The 19954-nt window shown below is 40.5% G+C and overlaps 2 protein-coding genes across 4 annotated transcripts; both read right to left on the bottom strand.

The window, feature by feature from the left end:
- Positions 1-1053: 1053 nt before the first annotated feature.
- On the bottom strand, positions 1054-9581 carry prkab2 (protein kinase, AMP-activated, beta 2 non-catalytic subunit). 3 transcript variants are annotated; one of them, XM_050074908.1, is made up of 8 exons: positions 9456-9581; positions 8221-8397; positions 7957-8102; positions 7735-7828; positions 6174-6288; positions 5928-6061; positions 5718-5786; positions 1054-3722 (listed from the first exon to the last, which is right to left on the bottom strand). In XM_050074908.1, exons 2-8 carry the CDS (start codon positions 8374-8376, stop codon positions 3645-3647), a joined length of 792 nt encoding a protein of 263 aa, XP_049930865.1. In that variant the 5' UTR covers positions 8377-8397; positions 9456-9581; the 3' UTR covers positions 1054-3644. The 3 variants fall into 3 exon arrangements, with proteins under 3 accessions (XP_049930865.1, XP_049930866.1, XP_049930867.1); XM_050074909.1 differs by lacking the exon at positions 9456-9581 and adding an exon at positions 9250-9434; XM_050074910.1 differs by lacking the exon at positions 9456-9581 and adding an exon at positions 9285-9434.
- Positions 9582-10482: 901 nt separating this feature from the next.
- LOC126409031 (calcium-binding mitochondrial carrier protein SCaMC-1-like) lies at positions 10483-18585 on the bottom strand. Its single transcript, XM_050074901.1, has 10 exons — positions 18008-18585; positions 17707-17833; positions 17457-17544; positions 17202-17313; positions 15602-15760; positions 14965-15117; positions 14747-14854; positions 14436-14603; positions 14124-14274; positions 10483-12715 (listed from the first exon to the last, which is right to left on the bottom strand). Exons 1-10 carry the CDS (start codon positions 18185-18187, stop codon positions 12534-12536), a joined length of 1428 nt encoding a protein of 475 aa, XP_049930858.1. The 5' UTR covers positions 18188-18585; the 3' UTR covers positions 10483-12533.
- Positions 18586-19954: the final 1369 nt, after the last annotated feature.

The following is a 19954-nucleotide window of genomic DNA, read 5'->3' as shown; positions in this document are numbered from 1 at the left end:
CTACACATCTTTTTTAACTACATTGGTAATGAATGACAGATATAGAAAAACATGGAGACCATAAGTGCATCTTCATTCCAGAATAGAGAACATCAGTTACTAATGCAAGAAAATTCTGAGGTTTTACTCAATTTGTTATTCTAGGTGTTATAAAACAGAAATGAAATATTGTTTCTCAGAGACCAGGGTATAAAAACAAAATGTTGGACCATACATACAGGCATCAAGGGAAATACATATCTAAAGTGCATGGATTTAATAGATCAAAATAAACAGAGTTTGCATGTTCTCCCCGTGTCAGCGTGGGTTTTCTCCAGGTACTCCAATGTAACCATTCGTTTTTGCCAGTATCTTGTCAAAGCATCTCTACAGAGAAACACAGTTTTGTTAAAGAGTAAGATCCTTATTGTTTATCTAGAAACAGCCCTGGAATCGCCATCACCAATCCCCCCCCGTCTCCATTTAAAAACACAGTAATTTTATCTTCATAAAACACACTTCATTCAAAGTGGACATAAACTAAATAAGACTCCCTGAAACCATCCTGGTTTGTCTTTCCACTGTTCCAGCAATTACCAGCACTGGTTTGGTTGAAATAAACCCTTATTTCACCCGGTTAGATGTGACAATATGCTGGCTTTGTACAGGCTAAAATTACTGTTTATTCAAATGGAGTCTGGTGGGTTGGTGATGGCAGTTTCGGGGCTGTTTCTGGTTAAACAAAAAGCATTGTACTCTTTATCACAATGGTCTATCTTTGTAGGGAACCTTTCCACAATGTTGTCAGACACTTACAATAATAATCTGAGCCTGTCAATGGCAAAAACAAGCATTTCTAATGGATATAAATTGACGGTGCAAACATGCCCCTAGTGATTTCATTGCAGCCTGTCTCACTCGATGCAGGACAGATTCAAAACTTATTAGTCACTTAGACACAAAAAAACTTGGAAAAAGGATCCAAGCTCACCCTTTAAAGAACACAGAAAAGTGTCTTTACCTCAGAGGACAGAATACAGGCTTCTCATACTATAAAAGACAGACAGACAGGGATTAGGACCAGCATGTCCTCTCTTTATTTGCAAACAAGTAAAACCTTGTACAGTGAATCATCACACTGGTTCTGCAAAGCATTTTAAAACATTCATGAAACGGTTGTAAAATTCAAGTTTTGGTTTTAGCCTTAAAACACCACGTCCACGGCGCTTGTCCAGTCTCCCTTATCACATCTGTAAGATTTAAAAACTCTTTGGACAAAACTTCAAGGCTAGGCTCGACATTCACAAAATACTTTCAGAGCGTCTAGTTGAACACCAACAGGATCTATGAAAGCCCCGTTTGTAAGTCTGTGGCGTGTATCAACCACGAGTATATTTATATATACTTAACTGTAAATGCAGACAATTAAACAACACGTGACAAAAATAACTTTCAAAGCCACCTTACCTTATAATACAGATCACCTTAAATGGTTTACACTTTAAAGAACACGTGAGAGCAAACTTTGTACACTTTTAAAATCTATGGCAACTACCTATCCTCATAGCCCTGTAAATTCATCTGAATGCCATCGATCTGCATCCCAATGTGCACCACGCTCAGTAAATGTGTCGGATCAACACAAGTCGCAGACATTTAATGCATGCAAAGCAGCAGGTTAAAAACTGCCCGTGTGTATGACTACACACGTGACAGACACACACAGTACATTCCTGTTTGATAAATAGAACTCAATACAGATGCACACGCACACAAATAAAGCACTGCAAAGTTCATCATATCTAAAGAAGTCAAAGCACAAGTTGGGCTCTATGATCCAGAGAAGCTACAGTACAGTAAGGGTTGTCTGCTGCATAGTTAAAAGCTTATATCAACACTCCTGCTCACAGGATGGTAAAGTGCTTGCTAAATTATGTCAGGATAAAGGCAACAGCAGAACTAAACATTGACCTTTGACCTCTGTTCCCCATCTGGAAAGTGTTGACACAGAAATTAATAGTTACCAGAAAACAGCCCCTCCAGGATGTTGCCATTGCAGCAATTAACCCAAATTCAACCCTGTGAATTCTGTGCGACCTTTCAATTGTGTCTAATCACAAATCATAGTAGTTTCCCGTGAGTTTCACCAATCACAGCAGCATTACGTCACCACACTCACTTCCTTGTTTCTAGCAATGCCAATAAATGAAGGCAGGGTGTCATGCACAGTAAAATCTGGTCTGGTTGTGAAGCTGCAGACGTGCAACACGAATGTCTCACATTTACCGACAAAAATTACTGCCGAAGACCGAGCGAGGTAATTCCCTGATGTTTTGCACGAGGGCGGGGTAAACTGTTCTGCAACACTGTGATGGAACACAAACGGCATCAATTGACCAACACCTTTCTGACACAAAACAAATCTGGTGACAGATAAGACAAATCACCATCACAGAGGCTGTTGCATCCACGTCTCTTGCTCGTGCTCAAAGCATCAATGTAGCTCAGATTAAATACATGCAAGAAGTTTTCCTTGTAGGCTTTCTCCCAGAATTTAAACTCAAACCACTACTTTTTTCCAAACCTTAACCAAGAGGTCTCTTTCTGGCAGAAAGCCCTCGAGGACAATGTCTCCCAGCTGCTAAATATGCAGGGTCACAAACTCACAACAGGGTGTTTTTCTTCTCACTGTAACAAGATGCCTTCCACTTGCTTCCACAATTTAATTGCAAAGAAAGCTGTATAAACAGAGTAACATGAACTGCAATTTTAGATTTAAGGCCGCAACTATCCCAATAAAAGCCTGCAATATCCTGGAGGGACTGATAACATGAACAAAACTGGAATCCTGGACTTCTTGGTGGTTGAGCTGACGCTGTAGATTCCACTGAATGATGGCTAAACTGTGAGAAATTCAATATGTAATATGTACAGACAAAGTAACACGTTCACTGCTGCCTCCTCATCCTGTTCTTGTTTGTCACGCTTGTGAGTCTATCTCGAGTTAAAATTCACATCTCTTTCCAGCAGGTTATTGCACTTAATGTTTAAGCAATGCTGCTCTCTCCAGCACCTACAGGCCCTCACTCTGGGCACACTGAGTCATTCTGTACGCACTTGCCATAAATGCTATCAATCGGTTCAAAGATTTGACGACATAACACTTCAAAGTCAAACTGTTATTTCACATCAGTAACACTCATAAGTCCTCAAAAGAACCTGATCCTCCACACATCGCCCCCTTCCTTTACTCCCAACATTTTAAAAAACATCTCGCTTTACACACAGACATGCATATATTCACAAAGTGCAGCAAACACTCAAACACACACAGTGATTTAGTTAGTCTCTGTCTGTAGATGTCACAGGAAAAAAGCCACAGTATGGTTTTCATCTCTCTCTGACACCCTACACACACACACACACACACACACACACACACACACACACACACACACTTCGCTACTTTTGTTCAGAGCCCTATGTAGACAGAAGTGCAACCTCTTAAAAACCAAGCCACAGTCACAGCCACTGGCCTTCAGCTCGCCTGTAAACTTGTTTCAGTGCAAGTTCATTTGGCTAAACGTGATGATACAGAAAGAAAACAACAGCAGAATACAAACATGCTGCTCTCTAAAAGCACTGAGGAGCACCCGAGTTGAGGTTTAGATAGGCTTATAAAGCAGAGAGGTGACGTATTTCTTCTTGTATCTGTGAGTCGCACTCAGCACCATGACTCCATCCTGCACAGACAGAAACACAATATGCAGGCGAGCTGCCATTAGTGGAACCCAAACCCACGGAGCAAATAAACATGATGAACTACCACTGGTCCACACTGCATCTGACGATGAAGTGGAAGGAGTCTGTTTGTCTGCATGTCTGTCCTTCAGTTGTCTCTAAAACCACTTATTTGATCCACTTCCCACTTTGTGGATATATTGCTTTGGGAAGTACTTATTAGTAGTGAGTAGGAGTACATACTGTGTACTGTAGGGGACACCGATTAACTGTTACACAGCATGCTGGGTGCAGCTTGCTCTCCATCTCTTGCTCCAGTAGTTTGAGGAACAGATTAAGAAAGAGAAACCTGAGATGTTGCACTGTAACTCAAACACTTCAAGCATCAGGGATTTAACTTTTGGCATGAACACTTGTCCCTGGAAACTTCCTGGTCCCAAATAGCTAGCTGTTAGCAAATGACAATGTTTGGACATCTTCCATCTTGGTGATACTCCACATGCTCCGGATGCAGTGTGCCTGCTTATTCCGGGGATCACCTCAAGTCGCACAATTGAGATAAGTATAATCCGGAGCTCATCTTAGACTCTGAACAAGGCTTTGACTTCACTGAGGCCATAAAATGTTCATGCTGGTATTAATTTAATTCGAAAACCTTCCATGAGGAAGACGAGACGTTAACAAGTTAAAACAGATCTTGATTTTAAAAACAATGACGAAATGTGTGTTTCATTTTCACTCTGGAGACGAGACAGGAAGAAAGCATCAGTGAGGGACTATCGGACATTCAAAATGAGACGAGAGGAGAACTGAGTAATAAATAATTTCATGGAAATTTCATTGGAAATATGTTTTAAACTAGGAAGCCAGGAACAGCCGTGCTTGCGGTTGTTTCTAAAGCTTTATGAGCAGTATGAGATCGAAGCAGCGATGGGCTGGCAAACTCTTCTAAATAGGCCAGGATGTTTTGCTAGGCTGCAAACACTCACAAGGAGCAGCGTCAACCTTTAGTGTGAGTAGTGAGCTGTAATTCAGCAGTAAATAAGCAGCCGTGTGTGTCTGACTATGGATGATGGAGCTATTGGATTGGTTTGCAGAGACTCTTAGTGGCAGCAGTGGCAGTTAGCAGCTAGCTCATGAAAACATGTATTTTTTTAAACTGTAAAACTGTCTAACATCATACTTAAGATTAGTGCAACCATTCTGAACACATTTTTGTTGCTGTAAGAATACTAAAAGTTATGCAGGCTCAAATCCTTTTGTTTGTCACAGTAACGCACATTGGCATTTAAAAGTTTAAGGGCCTTAATCTCAATAGTACACACACATCTGCTGTGTAAATATTTTCAGAGACACTTGTTCACCTTCGTAGGATGAGAAGACAAAAACAACATAATCCATGGAAAGTATGAGGCCTTTAGGTGTGTGCAACTGAGTCATGTTGAGAAAAGACAAGTGAGATCAAATTGGTCTAGATAGTAGAGTTTCAATTTGGATCACTATATCAATTCAATGATAAATTTTTGAAATTCTGTGGCACTGCTGTGTCACCATTTTCATCTAAGCACACCTTATTCCTGAACACTTAAACAGTGCTATTGTCCTAGCATCAGGCAGATAATGCTAATCAGCCACACTAAAGATGATGGAGATATTTACTGATATCACAGATATCGCCTCATATTGATCGCAGGCCCCTGAACTGAAACAAAAATCGTATCATGGCGGACTTTGTGATATCAAAAAGTGCTGAATCATTGTCCAAAGATTACTGATATTATATAGAACTTGTGATTTACACCCCTAGTTAAAGGCTTTTATGTTATTAGCTGTTACTGGCCTGCCATCTACACTGGCTGAGAGGTAAGGGAGATTCAAACCCCTCCCCTCGCTCAGGGATTTACAGTTTGAAAGCTGGGGGGAAATATGTACTTCATGTGGTGCCAGTAACATCTGGAAACATGAGAAGTATTTCAGCTTTTTTCCAGTGACCCTACCTTTATCGACAGAGCGTAAAGGTGGTTCAGCATGACGTGGTTGGGCTCAGGCAGCAGGGCAGGGTCACACTGCCCAGAGAGAGGGAGAGAAAAACTTACAAACCACAAATAAACTGGTAAACAGCTACAAATGCAATTTAAAAAATCAACGTCTGGGGAAATTATGGTGGATGTGAGAGATGTGGCGAGAGGAAAGGTGGAGGCACTGACAGAAATATTGGTGTCCTTGTTGAGAATGACTTGAAGGAGGTGAGGAGGGAGTATAGGTGGGGCTTTGAAGTGCTCCTCAGGTCTGAAGATGTACTGCTCCTGCCCGTATGGACCTGGAGGGGAGCTGGACAGGTCTGCAAACATACAACAGTCATGATAACACTGCTGACTGGGTTTAAAGGCTTTGACTGTTTAGTTTTTATCAGTGTTTACTGCACTGTAAGAACATTTTGGACATTAACTAACCTGATGTGTCGGAGCACTCCAGAGAGTCAACATGAAGAGCGTCAAACACCTCAAAGTCTGACTTCTTCACCTGGATCAGGTTGTTTATGGTGCCGAGTTGGCTGGTTACAACTGGCTGCAAAAGATAAGGGTGTCAAGAAGGTAATGATTAAGCATTTTTATAATTATCATTGACAGCACACATTTCCCTGGGATTTGATGATGCTGTTGTGACCTCAGTTGCATTTACACGATTAGCAGGATGGCCTGAAGACTTTAAAATAGCACACAGCAATGTTTGCATACTTCTCCTGTGGTCTAAGCTGACCAATACTATGACAATACCATGACATCAGCAACACTGACAACATCAGTCAGCACTTAAGGGTTTGGAATTGATGAGATTTTTATGTAAGTTTCTTGAAGACTTCTTGACGTAACATTACAGATCTTTGTCACAAGCCAAAATACACAGGCTGGAACTGACCTGTTAGAGATTAAGGCTGTCTACAAATATACAGACATATTTGTAAATGTGTATTTTTTCTTTACCTCTCGTCCACATACGAATGGAATTTAAGTTCACTAAAATTGAGACGATTTAAAATGCCCTCTACAGTGATGGAAAGAATAAAAAATAACATTTTAAGTGAATTTTTTTCATGCCGTAGCCAAGTCATATATCCCATCTGCAATTCATAAAACATATAATTTACGCCTGCTAAACAAATGACACAAGATATATATTTACAAGATTTCAGCACCATCCCACACCTAACGCTTGCTGATGTTCTCTAATGCAGCCATCAAGTTTAAATACGCCCTCCAAATGACAGAAATCCGGCATAGCGACAGAGAACTTTAATCCCTGCTTCTAAAATACAGATTTTTCAAAACCCTGGTTACTGTTTATCTGTGTGGACATGTAAAACAGACCGATGAGAAACAATGACCTAATCTCTCAATTCATGCATGCCCATTGTTGCTTTGTGTAAGGAGCATACACTAGACACAAAAGTAACGATGGCCTTGGTCTAATGAATAATTTACACTCAAATTTAGTAGTGCTGCACCCATTGTTATCTGGTCTACCTCAGTGCCAATGGTTTAAAGTCCACCAGAAACGACAGTATTGGATCAAGCCAGCAAATGGTGTGACACTTCCTAAAGTGGGACTGTTGTCAATGGGAAACGGTGGGAAAACTTAAGCATGTTCTGAGCATCACTTTGTATGTTTGAGTTGAGCTTCTTTATCCTTATATAGAGCAGGAATCGACAGTGATGAGATCTCCAGTTGGTGTTTTAAAAAAGGTAACTTTAGCCTGGACATTTTACTACCTTTGTGACGAGGGGAGACTGCTGAGGTCGGCTAACGCTGGCAGCATTTGGGGTCATTTTCGCGCGCTCTAGTTTGGGCAGAGATATCTTATCGAACAAAGGATGTGTAGACAGAATTATTTCTTAAAACACAATGGAAAAATAAAAAAAGTTTTTAAAAATATGTGTACACATGTAGACAGGGCCTGAGGAAAACGTTCAATAACATGAGAATGACAATAAGATAAAAATGACACTGATGTACCTCTGTGGCATCATGGACCCACTGTCCGTCTACAAAAAACTTGTACTGGTGCTCTCCTTCTGGCAGGTCCAGGATCGCTACGAAGTCATTATGGCTTTGGAGGAAGGAAAGAAAGAGTATTAGTGTTAATACTGGGCTTTCCTCTCAATTTAAACTCTACAGGTGTCACATATGGCTGGAGCTAAGATGGATAAACAGAGATATAATTGCATGGAAGTTTACCTCTTATTGAGAGGTATCTTTGTGCTCCAGTTATTAAAGGAACCAGCGATGTAAACCTCTTTTCCCCCTCCAGCCCAGCGGATGACTGTGGGTCGAGCCTGAGGACCAGTTTTCACCTGGTCACCCAGATCTGACTCTTTCTGCTCCTAAAACCAGTTAAATGATAACCCAACAATAATATGTAACAAATGACAGAAACATCTGAAAGGTAATACAGCACAACAAAGAATATTCTGTAAATAATCTGCATTATTCCAGCACTACCTTGGACTCTGGCCCGTGGGTGTTGAAGATGTTGGGGTCGTCTGTGCTGTCCACCATCTTGCTGCTGGGTTCATGGTCTTTGTGACCGCTGCTGTCTGAGCGGTGGGCCTTGGCTCCATGGCGATCTGCGGACACCCTGTCACTTGTGTTGCCCATGATGCCTCACTATTTATGGTGCTATTGGAAAGAAAAGACAACTTCTTGTATGTTTGGGCACAAACCATATACTGAAGGATTACCTTTACTGTAACATGGCCATTCAGACACTAGAAACAGATTAAAAATGAATCAGTAGTGAACGACACAATAGCTGGTGTTGATTTCATGTCCTTTTATAAGATCTTTGAATGTGATAAGGTGCAACCATGTGAACAAACTCATTAATGAATATTAATAATGCAGCAGTCTGAGGAACCTTACTGTGTCTTATGCTTGCTCTCATGTCAGGCTAAGATTCAAGAAGAGTTAACAATATGTAGAAGACATAAATTGCTGTGAATACCTGCCATAGACAAGCCCCAGTTTGTATTCCTATCACCTCTCATGTATTCCTATGACGATGCAATGACAACAAATGCAAGGTACAAACTGGGGGTAGCTACAGCCTACTGTGACACCACTAAAATACAGTCTGAAACTGTGATATGTGGCTGATTTAAAATGCTAAACACCATCTTGACAGCTGCAAGGGGAGACATTTTAAAGATACATTGTCTGGTTGATGCTAAACGGCTTAGCAGACAGGCTAACAGGCTTATCAGTAGGCTAGATGGTCTCAGATAAAAGCACGTAATTATAGCAGAAGTGTCTCCTAACTGTAAACCTCGACTTGCCCCAACAGATAAGACTGCAACGACCGCTTAGCGTTAATACAATCATCCCGTCAGACGTAACACAGCACCGACGGTTAACGCCCACTAACCAGCTGCTCACCGAGCAACAAGTTTTAACTTCCCAAATAAAATCAGACATATAATTTAGCGACTCATTCAGAGCAGTGAGCACCGAAGCATGCTAGCTGTAACCTACCACAGTGTCCCCTCTGGCAGCTCAGCTGTGCTCACCTCAAATCACTTCGGCAGGGGAATATTTTTAGCTTACAGTTAGCTAGCAGCTAGCTGTCACTTCCTGACAACTGGCTCCGCGCGCCGTTTGTCTGTTGTTCGACGTCAGAGTCGATTAATAAAACGCGACGAAAACAAAACCGTGTTGAAATGACACAGCGACAAACTCACCGATTCCTGCTGGAGTAAGTTTGTTTTCAGCGGAGGGCCAACCTCTCTACGACAACAGCAGCGCGGTGGCACCCCAACTACGGTGTGCGGCTAGGACCAAATTGGTCGGCCCGTTCATACCGTTTGCCTGTCACAGGAGGAATGAGGAAACTATATGGAAGCAAATAAGAGACATAAATGTTTGTATTTTAATTATATGTAGATAATATTTATACGATAGGCAAAAATAAACCTGGGGCTTAAGCCTATTCCTTTTTGCGAACATTTGTGTGAAACAATCTTTGTTTCTCCAGATGTATGTCACTGAAACAAAAAATATTCATTCTTATTCGTTCAACATTGAAATTTAAATACAACTGAATTCATAACATTAGCGTGTAGCCTCTCTGAATGTATTTGTTCTGAATTCATCTCTTTGACATTGTAATATGAAAATTATTGATTTGCAATTTCTAAAGCTGAAATTGAATATTTATTTTTTTCAATGTTCATCAATGCCAAAAACCCCCCCAACAGATTCAGGTTGCTTCAATTCAATTCCAAAAATTCAAGTTGATTTTTCTTTTTAATTCTGAGACTTGAATTTTAATTCTGAAACTAGATTTTTTTGTATTGAGATATTTTACCTTGATTTCAATTTTACTTTGAAACCCATGTAGCCTCCTTGAATTTATTTGTTCTGGTTTCACCTCTTTGAAATTAAAATATGAAATTTATTACTTTACTGTTTCAAAGGAAAGAAATACATATATTTTTTCAATGTTCACCAATTCAGATCCCCCAAAAAGTTTCAGAATTATTAAAATAGATATATGCTTAATTAAATGTAATTCAAAACATTCAAGTTGATTTTATTTTTATTCTGAAACTTGATTTTTTTTGCATCTGAATATATGAACATTGAAATATATATATATATATATATATATATATTTTCAAATGTAGTTTTTGAAATTGCAAATCAAGAAATGTGTTATTTCAGATAAGTGAATTCGGAACAAAAACATGGTTTTCAAAGTAAGATATTTCAATGCCATGAATTTACAGGTGTTTTATTTTAATATTAAGTATCCCTTGGCTGTTAAAATTGAAGTACTTATGTGTCTTATTTGCTTCAATAATACTAGAAGATTGTTTACAGATGTAATACACATACAGTGACATTATAGAATGTACTTTACTTTGTGGAATTATAAACTAGATAGGTATTATTTCCATTACATTTAAGCAGCAAAACACTTAGTGTTGTAGACTTTGGGGGGTCATATGGTGCCCTGTCATGTGGTTTCTTTATGGTCTCTTGGTCTGTCTCAACTTATCTAATATAAATGTTAGTACTGTTGTGCATAATCAATCATTTTGGTGTCCATAATCAAATCAAATTCTTTCTTGACATAATTAGTAATATGATACCACGCACTCGCACAAATCCTTTTGTATAATGAATGAAAGCCAATTCAAAAAATTGTGAGAACTTGGAATAAGCATGATGACAAAAATACTCTGTAGCAAAGCCAGAGAACCAAATCACAAATATAAAGCTGATGAAATCATTTTCTAAGTCTTTTACTGAGTCTGTATTTTACCTGCTTTGTCACTGAGGAGTCTCTTGCTGCCCATTTTGACTCCATCTGGCTCCTTCTTTATTGGACAAGCTGTATTCATTATAAAAACACATTTAACACCCCTGGACTGAGATGATTAAGTGAAAAAAAAAACCCACAACTTTAATTTAAAATGCTATAAATTATAATGATGTGGTATACTTAGCATAAAAATGTGTCCATGTGTTTTGTCTTTATTGACCAGCAGGCAGAGCTGTTAACAAACCTCGATTGTTTTTTTTAATGCAGTCCCCCATCCTGACCTTTACACCACCCAACCACTGTTCTCAAGTAAGCCTCCCATCAACAGACAACGTTAAACTTCTAAGTGAAGTTTACACATGTTCAAGTTCACAACTATCGAGTCTGAGACCTGTTTTAGTTTCTTAAAATCCACATTAAATCAATTTATATTAAAGACAACAGGCTGATTGTCATTGTACATGTTGGATACAAACGTCCCACCACTGCGCTGTGTGGAAGAACAAGTCACACAGTGTTAAAGGTAACTGTATCCTGTTGTGGGTGTGTATGTGTGCGTTTGAGGGTGGGGGTCTTCATGAGTTGAAATGAGAAGTGACACAAGACAAAAAGCATACTCCTTCAAGTATTTCAGTCCAATGAGCATTGTTACTGTTTCAAAGTATTAGTAGCATCAACAACACCCATAAATAACCAGAACTGAAAACGGATATATATATATACAGTACATAAATACAGTATATATATAAAGTATAAAACACATCTGTTGATATCAGAGAGTTCACATTGAGTGGCTGTAAGGCACATTTAAATGATCATCAAATAACACACAGAATTAGTGGTTTTCACATTGCACAAGATGCTTTTTGTTTTCAGACAGTATTCCAGTGTTAAAAACTTCTTGATTTTTCACAGCCAGTTATTTTTAGTTGACAGCTGCAGACTGGAGCAGTGTCTTTCTGGAGCTGATGTCACTCCAGGGGAAGGCGTTTACAACTTAGAAAGGTGTTAAATTACCTCTGAAGGGTGTGGACTGGCGTAGTGTCATTTGACATCAAAAAAAGACCACAGAATATGTTTCTTTTGTTCCCAAAAAGCACAATATTCTGTCTTGTTGAGCTACCACTTTGGTTTGATCACAGTTTTAAAAGAATAAAATCATCATGTATGTTTTCTGAACTCTACGTATGTATTTACTAACAGTGCTATCTTTATGTCAAATATTGCTTTGGACCGTGCACATGTTTTGGGAGTGTGTGTTATGTATAACAGCAGGATAAAAATTAAAGCATGCTCAGCACAGTGATAAATGCTTTAGCTACTGACAGACGACCCTTAGTGGGATACATACAGCTTTCCATCCACTGAACTCCTGTGGCCAGCTGGCGGAAGTCATGCTCTGTATGTTTGGTGTCTGTCTGTTTTCTTGGAGTTATTTTCACGCATTTTCAAGTCTGACAAATAAAGTTGTTTTTTTTATCTGCTTGCAGCATCATTTGGAAATTCCTAAACCAGTCTTCATGTACTCGTAAACCACGTAGCTGATGCTGACAGCGGGGATAACTTTCATGAAGTTCGGCAGGATGCCCCGGTAGAGTCCGAAAAAGCCGTCTTTGGCTACAATCTTCTTTATGAGGCTGCTCATGGAGGACTGGTCTGATGCATCCAGAGACGCTGGAGAGAAAAAGGAAGTTAGGGAGGTGGTGGTGCACCTGAAAGCGTGTTTTTTAGTCTTGTACTTTATGTTGAGAGGGATAGTTTGGATGTTTTGAAGTGGGGTTGCGTGAGGTCCTTATCAATAGTCAGTGTATTACATACAGTAGATGTCATTTGGCATGCTCCAGTTTGGAGAAGCAGGCTGGAGTACTGACACAAGCAATTTACTGATGTGGAGGGTCATCAACAAAACTGAATTAAGCCAACTTAAAAATTTATAGCAGTTTAAGTGTACGCTATATTTAGTATATTTTTCCTCATTTGCCTTACCAGACAGACGATTTCCGATAGGACACTGAAGCAGATATATTGCTCTTTTCAAAGCCAGACTCCATTGAGAAAAACAGCAATTTAACTTTGCTGAAAACAGGAGCTGCTGGTCTACCGCTGCCTCGTTTAGTTAGTAAAGTAGTATTATTGTGTGACGTTGGTGTTTTAAAGGGGTTCATTCGGATTCACCAAAGTCACACAATAGCACAAACTAACCGAGCAGTGGTAGACAAGCTGTTCCTGCATCCAGCAAGCTAAAATTATTGTTTTTGTCAATGGAGTCTGGTGGCTTTGACGAGAGCAAAGATGAGAAATTAAAGCAGTTAACAGCTTCCACGCTGGAAATCGCACAATCGCGCAATCAATATAGTGCACGCTTTAATTGATATCGGTTGCTTTTGGTTGTTTTAGCCCTGATCACACAGAAAGTGTTTTAGCAGCTGGAGGCGGCTTTTAGTAATTGTTTTTAATGAGAATGAAGCTTTTTGCTCACGGTTTTTGCGCTGCAACACGCCTTGTGTTTCACAGATCTCCGTCTCCCTAAGGAGGTGAGTCTTTGGTTGCCTGGCAACAATAAAAAGGCGCAGAAAGTTTTTTCTTTTCCACTAGCGGCATTTAATTAAAAAAAAAAAAGGCAGTACAGCAGGACATGCTTTTTGCAACCTGCAAACCGCTTTCTGTATGATCAGGGCCTGAGGTGGGACTTTTTCTGGTGGCTAAAATACGTTTTGCTGCTGTCCCCCATCCACAGCAGTAAATTGCTTAGCTTCCATGGTGCTACTTCTGCCACTTCTCCAAACCAGGAGTGCACCAACTGCCATCTACTCTACATAATTCACTGACTGTGGATAAATACCTCACACAACCCTACTTCAACAGATCCAAACTATCCCTTTAAAGGCAGCACTTCTCCATCACAGCCCACTTATTACATGCTCAACTCAAGTGTATGTTTACAGAAAAAACATAAGCTGCCTTTACAGACTTTTGTCACCACATAAACATCTCACCTATCATGAAAAATATTATGCACTGCCTAATTTATGTGCCATGCAAGTTTTGTCACCACTGCCATCAAATGTCAGACTGAGTTTACCTTGTGCCTGCATCCGTGTGCGCACAAGTGCGAGTGGATAGCTGGCCAGCTGGCCGCAGGTACTGGAGATGGTCCCGCAGGCCACCAACACCAGAACTCCTGGGTTAGCTGAGTCATTGGCGTGGTACGACAACCACGTGTTCTTCAGAGTCTGACACACAGGAGAAAAATGAATAGAAATAGTGTGCATCAGCATAATGCAATAATTTATTTATCTAATAATTTAATGTAGCTCTGGTTTATCCTGCATATTAAGTAGTTAATTTAACAAAGTGCACTCTGTTGTGAGATATCACTAAAGGGTCAGCATACCTCATATACAGCGAGGTCTATCCCAGCGTAGGGAATGATGCCCACTAAGTTTGGCACGTAGCCCTTGTAGAAAGCCTTGACACCCTCTTTCCTCAGGATCTTTTTGGCACAATCAAACATTCCTGAATACTGGCCAGTTTTCCTCAGGGTCAGCCTAGTTTTCAATACCTGACAGAGAGAAAGTACAACAGAAGAGAAACTGAGAAACAGATTCTTTTGATTTGTGTGGTATTTCAAGTTTTGAGGAAAAACGTAAAACAGCTGACTTCATTTTATTTGATACTGAAACAGTGATGCAACAGTTGTGTTACCTCCATTGGGTAGATGGCTGTCTGTGCTGTGGCCCCAGCCAGAGAGCCAGCTAAAAACCTCTTGTGTGTCGCAGTCTTCCCGCCCTCTGATGATAACAACTTCTTATACTACACAACACATACAAATAGCAAGAAAATAAATTATTCCAATTGTTTGTGGTGTTTTAAAGCTGTGATAAACACCACCAAATGTGCTCAATGTGCATTTTGGAGCTTACCTGTTCATAAGCCATGAATTTGATTGCCGTCTCAGGTGCAATCTTTAAAACATTGATCCCATTTCCCCTCCACAGTGAAGTGAGCCCTCCCTCTATGAGCATCTGCTTGAAGCCCCCTACCAGGCTTATCTTGTTGGTCTTAGAGGAATGAACCTGCAGCATAGATATAAAAGGTTTGCATGAGAGTAGCAAGCACATCTTTATTTTAAGGGATTGTCTGTCCCTGTTTATAAATACACTTGCTAGTGAAAGTGAAAGTAAAAGCCGACCACAGATTGACTCTTGCTCTGTGTTTTGCCCCACTATATTTGCATTTTTTCTGCTCTGTGTCTCTTGGATGCCTGCTGTTTATGATCTGGCACCTGGTTGCTACCTTTTTATAAAGCCATGACCTCACCTGAGCACTGTGGTACACACCCATAAACATACTGAACACAGAAAATATGAAGAAAGAAAGTAATCACAGGCAGAGTCTCTGCAGAAACCGCCACACCTTCTAGTGGGTCATAGGTGATTATTTAGAGGGGTTACTTCTATATAAGTCTACAAATTGTGTTTTAGGAAAATCCTGCATACTATATCTTTAACCAACCTTCCCAATGAAGAGATTCACTGTCTATTTCTGAATATATTTTACCTGCATGAAGACTTTCATTCTGTCCAGAGGGGCAGTACCAGTGCGAGAGACAGCTCCCGCCACTGCGCCTGCTGCAAGCTGCTTCCACCAGACACCTGAGCTCTTCTCCTCCTCTGTGAACTCATCTGGGATGGCGAGACTGTCACCTATGTCCAGCACCTGGTGGTTACATAAACACATTTGCACAAATGACTTTTATTCATGGACTCTGGTAAAACTGAAGACATGTCTGGTAGAATTAGTGCCCCGCGGGGCGTCGGTGGCTTGGTGGTGGAGTGGGCGCCCCATGTACAGGGCTGTTGCCACGGCGGCTCAGGTTCGGGTCCGGCCTGTGGCCCTTTGCTGCGTGTAATCCCCTCTCTCTCTCTCTCCCCCTTTTGCGCTGCCCCCTCCAAAAATATCTTTAGAATTAGTGCTTAATAACACATCTTCTCAGTGGTTTGGTTGAAACAGGGTTGCCTCTTGCCTCTCAGCTCAAGGACAGCGACTTTCCAAGGGAGAAGAAAGGACTGGAGCACACTGATCAATTTACAGCCTTAAATAGTGCAAAGGTTTCAGCACCACTTTGTCTTCATCAGAGTCAAAAACAGCACATTTTGGCTCAAAGCTATGTCAGTTTATGGCCATAATAAACGCTGTGAGATGTCTCACAGCAGAATCATTTTGCCTTTGTGATCGTATCTCTCTCAGGAAGGCACATGTCACAGAACACTGCTTTGTGTGGTTGTCAATGTGACAAAAAAAAACTTCACAAGATTACAAGCACTTCTGCTTTCTTGTCTATTCTCACAGTCACGCAGCAACTGCCCTTTCAATCTTACCAAATTACCATTTGTACACTGGAGGGAAGGCAACATTTACAAAACCTTGAATGTCAGGTTGCAGACAGAAAGTAAACACATTATAATGTGCTTCTTTCTGCTGTAGAGTCTACTTGGTGCAACTTGTGCAAGAAAAACAGGTCTGTGAGGAGAAGGATAAAAAACTGCAGAAGTTTAAACTATTTTAACAACAAACAATGAATTGACCTCCTTATCCTGTAGCTAAAACTGCTTGTGAGAGCATTATCGCTGAGCCGACTGAGCCCTTGTCTTGCATGCATTGGCTGTTCCAGATAAACATATCCAATGTTGTTCCAAAAGCATGAGGCTGTCTGGTAGTGACAAACATAGCAGCAATCTAATACAACTGCAGAGAAACACAGGGGCTGCACACTAACGCACATTTATGGTATGAAAATGCAAGTTGTCTGGTTTTGTTGCCCAAGACACCATAAATGTGCAGTGCATTGAAGATTTAGGAACAATTTAAAGAAAAGGGAGGCAGTGTTTTGCTCATGCCGGAGCGCATATCTTGACAATGACATCCTTATTTACACTAAGAAGAGGTGGAGGAGCGAGCTGAGGGAAGCAGAGTGTGCTGCTGTGACCTAATTATGTTGGCCAGTCTAATCTTTCAAAGTCGCTGCCAAAATGTGAACTGCAGAGAAAATCCATAACATCTAACACAAGCGGACTAGATGTCATGTGATTCATTCCACTGCAGTCGCCTGTGTGTTTGCCTGCAGAGTGCGTTTCGTGTGAGGGTCATGTGTATGTACCGAGGAGTGTTTCCAGTAGCGGATGATCTCTTCCAGGTTGTGAGCTGGGCATAACAGGAAGTGTTCTCTCCACTCGTTCCAGTCCACCATCATGGTCCCATCGATGTCCATGCTGGGGAAACACACAGAAACCTCATCATCTATTATCTATGAATGCATTTAGCACATTACTGACCAGATAAAGCTTTCAGATTACACAGAAGCAACATTCTGGTCACACCCAAAATAGAAAGTGGACTGAAGAAGAGATCAAACCTTTGTAATATTTTCTGGGCATTCTCTCTGCTGATCTCCAAGCCCAGCTCTGCAAGGGACTGCTGGATCTCTGAGGCATCAATGCGCCCTGAAACACCATAAAAAAATCCACTCAGATATGCTGAAGTATAAACAGAGGATGTGTGGTATTATAAACAATCACTGGCATGTGTTACCATGTGTGATCACTCGTGCCAAGTATTTCTTAATAATGAGGCAGCTCCTGGAGCCCGCTACACCCATCTCCTACCATCATTGTTCCGGTCCAGACTCTTGAATGTCAGCTTCAGCTTCTTCTCGTGCTCCTTCAGATATTTGCTGAACTCGTTGAAGTCGAGACTCCCATCTTTATTTTGGTCACCAGACGACACTATTTTCTGCAGAAGGGAGATAAAACCTAATGGCTTATTTGCCTCCTCCAGCAACACACACACACACACACACACACACACACACACACACACACAGTCACACTGCTAAGGAATTTCTTGCAAAACGAGCAGGCCAAATCCTTAACCTGTCTCTACAGGACCCCCACCCTGACGTCTTACCTGTGCAGCACCGTGGCGGAATATCCCCATCGCCTTGAGGCCCGCCCGCAACTCAGCGACGTCCACCTTCCCATCTTTGTTGGTATCAAGCCTCTCAAACAGGTCCTGGTAGGACTTTCGGCTGTCCGCATCCCAGCACCGCGCATTTGATAGTAAAAGCGTCCGTAGCGTCTGATACATTGTAAGGCTAATGTGGAAGCGGCAGTCCAGACGAGTCGCCCTGCAGTCAGGATCTGGTTATTAATCCATCTTGAAAATCACCCACAAACCCTGCAAAAATCCAGATGTGAGCTCGGTTTGGATGTTGAGAAAGGGTTCCCAGTTACTTTAATTTGTCCCATGCAGAGGTGCAGGCTACTCCGTGACGCTTCAGACGAACTGCAGTAATAGAGGGCGGAGCGATGAGGGCTGCAGCCGCTCGATGTTTTCTACGGAAAAGCAGGAAAGATGGTAAAATAGGAAAGTGGGGGAATAAATAACCACCGGATTAACCGCGTGCATAATCCGGTTTATGCTCCTCACAGTGAAAGTCCCCATCTGTTTTTTTTTACCCCTGCTCTGTGTGATATGCCGTGGTGTATTATAGGGAGAATTTAATCTCTTCATCTAGCAGGACGTGTCAGTAGACAGAAACACACAGCGTAGTATTTCCTACAGCGCAGCACATCTAGTCGCCACCAGAGGGAGGTGTTTCCTCACACAAGAGGTGGCGCACATTAGAGAAAGCAGTCAGTGGCAGTGGTTCCCAACTGGTGGGTCATGGTCCAAAAGTGGGTCATGGGTCCATTCTGACTCACAAACATGTCAAGTTTACTTGAGTATTGCCATTTGTCTTCTTCTACTTACATTTTAGAAGGAAATGTGCTTTTAACTTTGCAACATTACTACCACCTCTTCTTTTCAGATTAAGATTTTGAATGCAAAACGTATAGACAGTTTGTAAAATACTGTATGATGCATTGTCAGTGGTGGAAGAAGTATTCAGATTCTTAACCCCAGTAAAAGTGCCAATACCTGTAAAAAATACTCTGTCGCATGTTAAAGTCCTCCAATACTTATATATTGTACTTAAAATATTAAAAGTAAAAGTACCTAATGCAGAAAAATGCTCCCTGTGACTATTATACTATTATATTTATTGTAAAATAGGATTTAACTTTTGTACAAATGAGGTGCAGCTAATTTTTCACCATTTGTATAGGACTGCAAAAAGTTATTCTTATTATTATTATCACTCTTTTTTCTCTATTAATTGGTCTTTTTTGTTGTATATAAGAAACATGAAAATCAGTAAATGCTGTCGCTGTTACCCAGAGCCTAAAATGACACCTTTGCAGTGCTTGTTTTGTCCAACCAATTGTCATCAACATTATACATAAATTAAAATAATGAAAAAAAAAAGAAAGAATGAAAAATGAATAAGGCAAAGGCTGCCATTCCCTGAAAAGTTTTTTTCATGACATCTTTTTTTTGTTGGCTGGCTGATTAATCAACTCATAATTTCAGCTGCACTTGTACTGTTAGGTAGTTTATTTTATAACAAACCACCATATTTTATAAGCTCTATATTGTCTGTCTATGGTGTGTCTCTCCAGAACATGGTGGTTTACGCTAGTTATTGTCATTTGTGTGTTTGTTTATAGTTTAACTTCCAACTTCATCATTCTAGCTGTATTTTCCCCTGACCTTTGCTCCTAGTGTTTCTCTATTATGTCAAATCAGTTAAGATTGATAGTACTGAGAACTATTGTTTGATCCCTGTGGAGCAGTATTGTAATATTTACAATATGTTATTCTACCAAATATTTAGTTAACTGACACTGTCAAAGAAACAGTGAAATTGAGCAGTACACTGTAAGATTTTACTCTGGAAAGTAGTAAAGTAGGACATAGTGACATGAAAAGACTAAAGTAAAGAGCAAATAACTTAAATTTGAATTTGAGTAA

The sequence above is a fragment of the Epinephelus moara genome, chromosome 21 (assembly GCF_006386435.1).
Source record: "Epinephelus moara isolate mb chromosome 21, YSFRI_EMoa_1.0, whole genome shotgun sequence".
NCBI classification, from domain to species: domain Eukaryota; kingdom Metazoa; phylum Chordata; class Actinopteri; order Perciformes; family Serranidae; genus Epinephelus; species Epinephelus moara.
This window is presented reverse-complemented; position numbering and strand designations above follow the sequence as displayed.

Excerpts from the sequence above, each read along its gene's own strand:
- prkab2 (XM_050074908.1), bottom strand. The coding sequence starts at position 8,376 with ATGGGCAACACAAGTGACAGGGTGTCCGCAGATCGCCATGGAGCCAAG. Across the intron at positions 8,103-8,220 it reads CCCACGGGCCAGAGTCCAAG|GAGCAGAAAGAGTCAGATCT; the intron begins GTAGTGCTGGAA and ends AACTGGTTTTAG. Across the intron at positions 7,829-7,956 it reads AAGATACCTCTCAATAAGAG|CCATAATGACTTCGTAGCGA; the intron begins GTAAACTTCCAT and ends CTTCCTCCAAAG.
- LOC126409031 (XM_050074901.1), bottom strand. The coding sequence starts at position 18,187 with ATGTATCAGACGCTACGGACGCTTTTACTATCAAATGCGCGGTGCTGG. Across the intron at positions 17,834-18,007 it reads TCCGCCACGGTGCTGCACAG|AAAATAGTGTCGTCTGGTGA; the intron begins GTAAGACGTCAG and ends TCCCTTCTGCAG. Across the intron at positions 17,314-17,456 it reads GCCCAGAAAATATTACAAAG|CATGGACATCGATGGGACCA; the intron begins GTTTGATCTCTT and ends GTGTTTCCCCAG.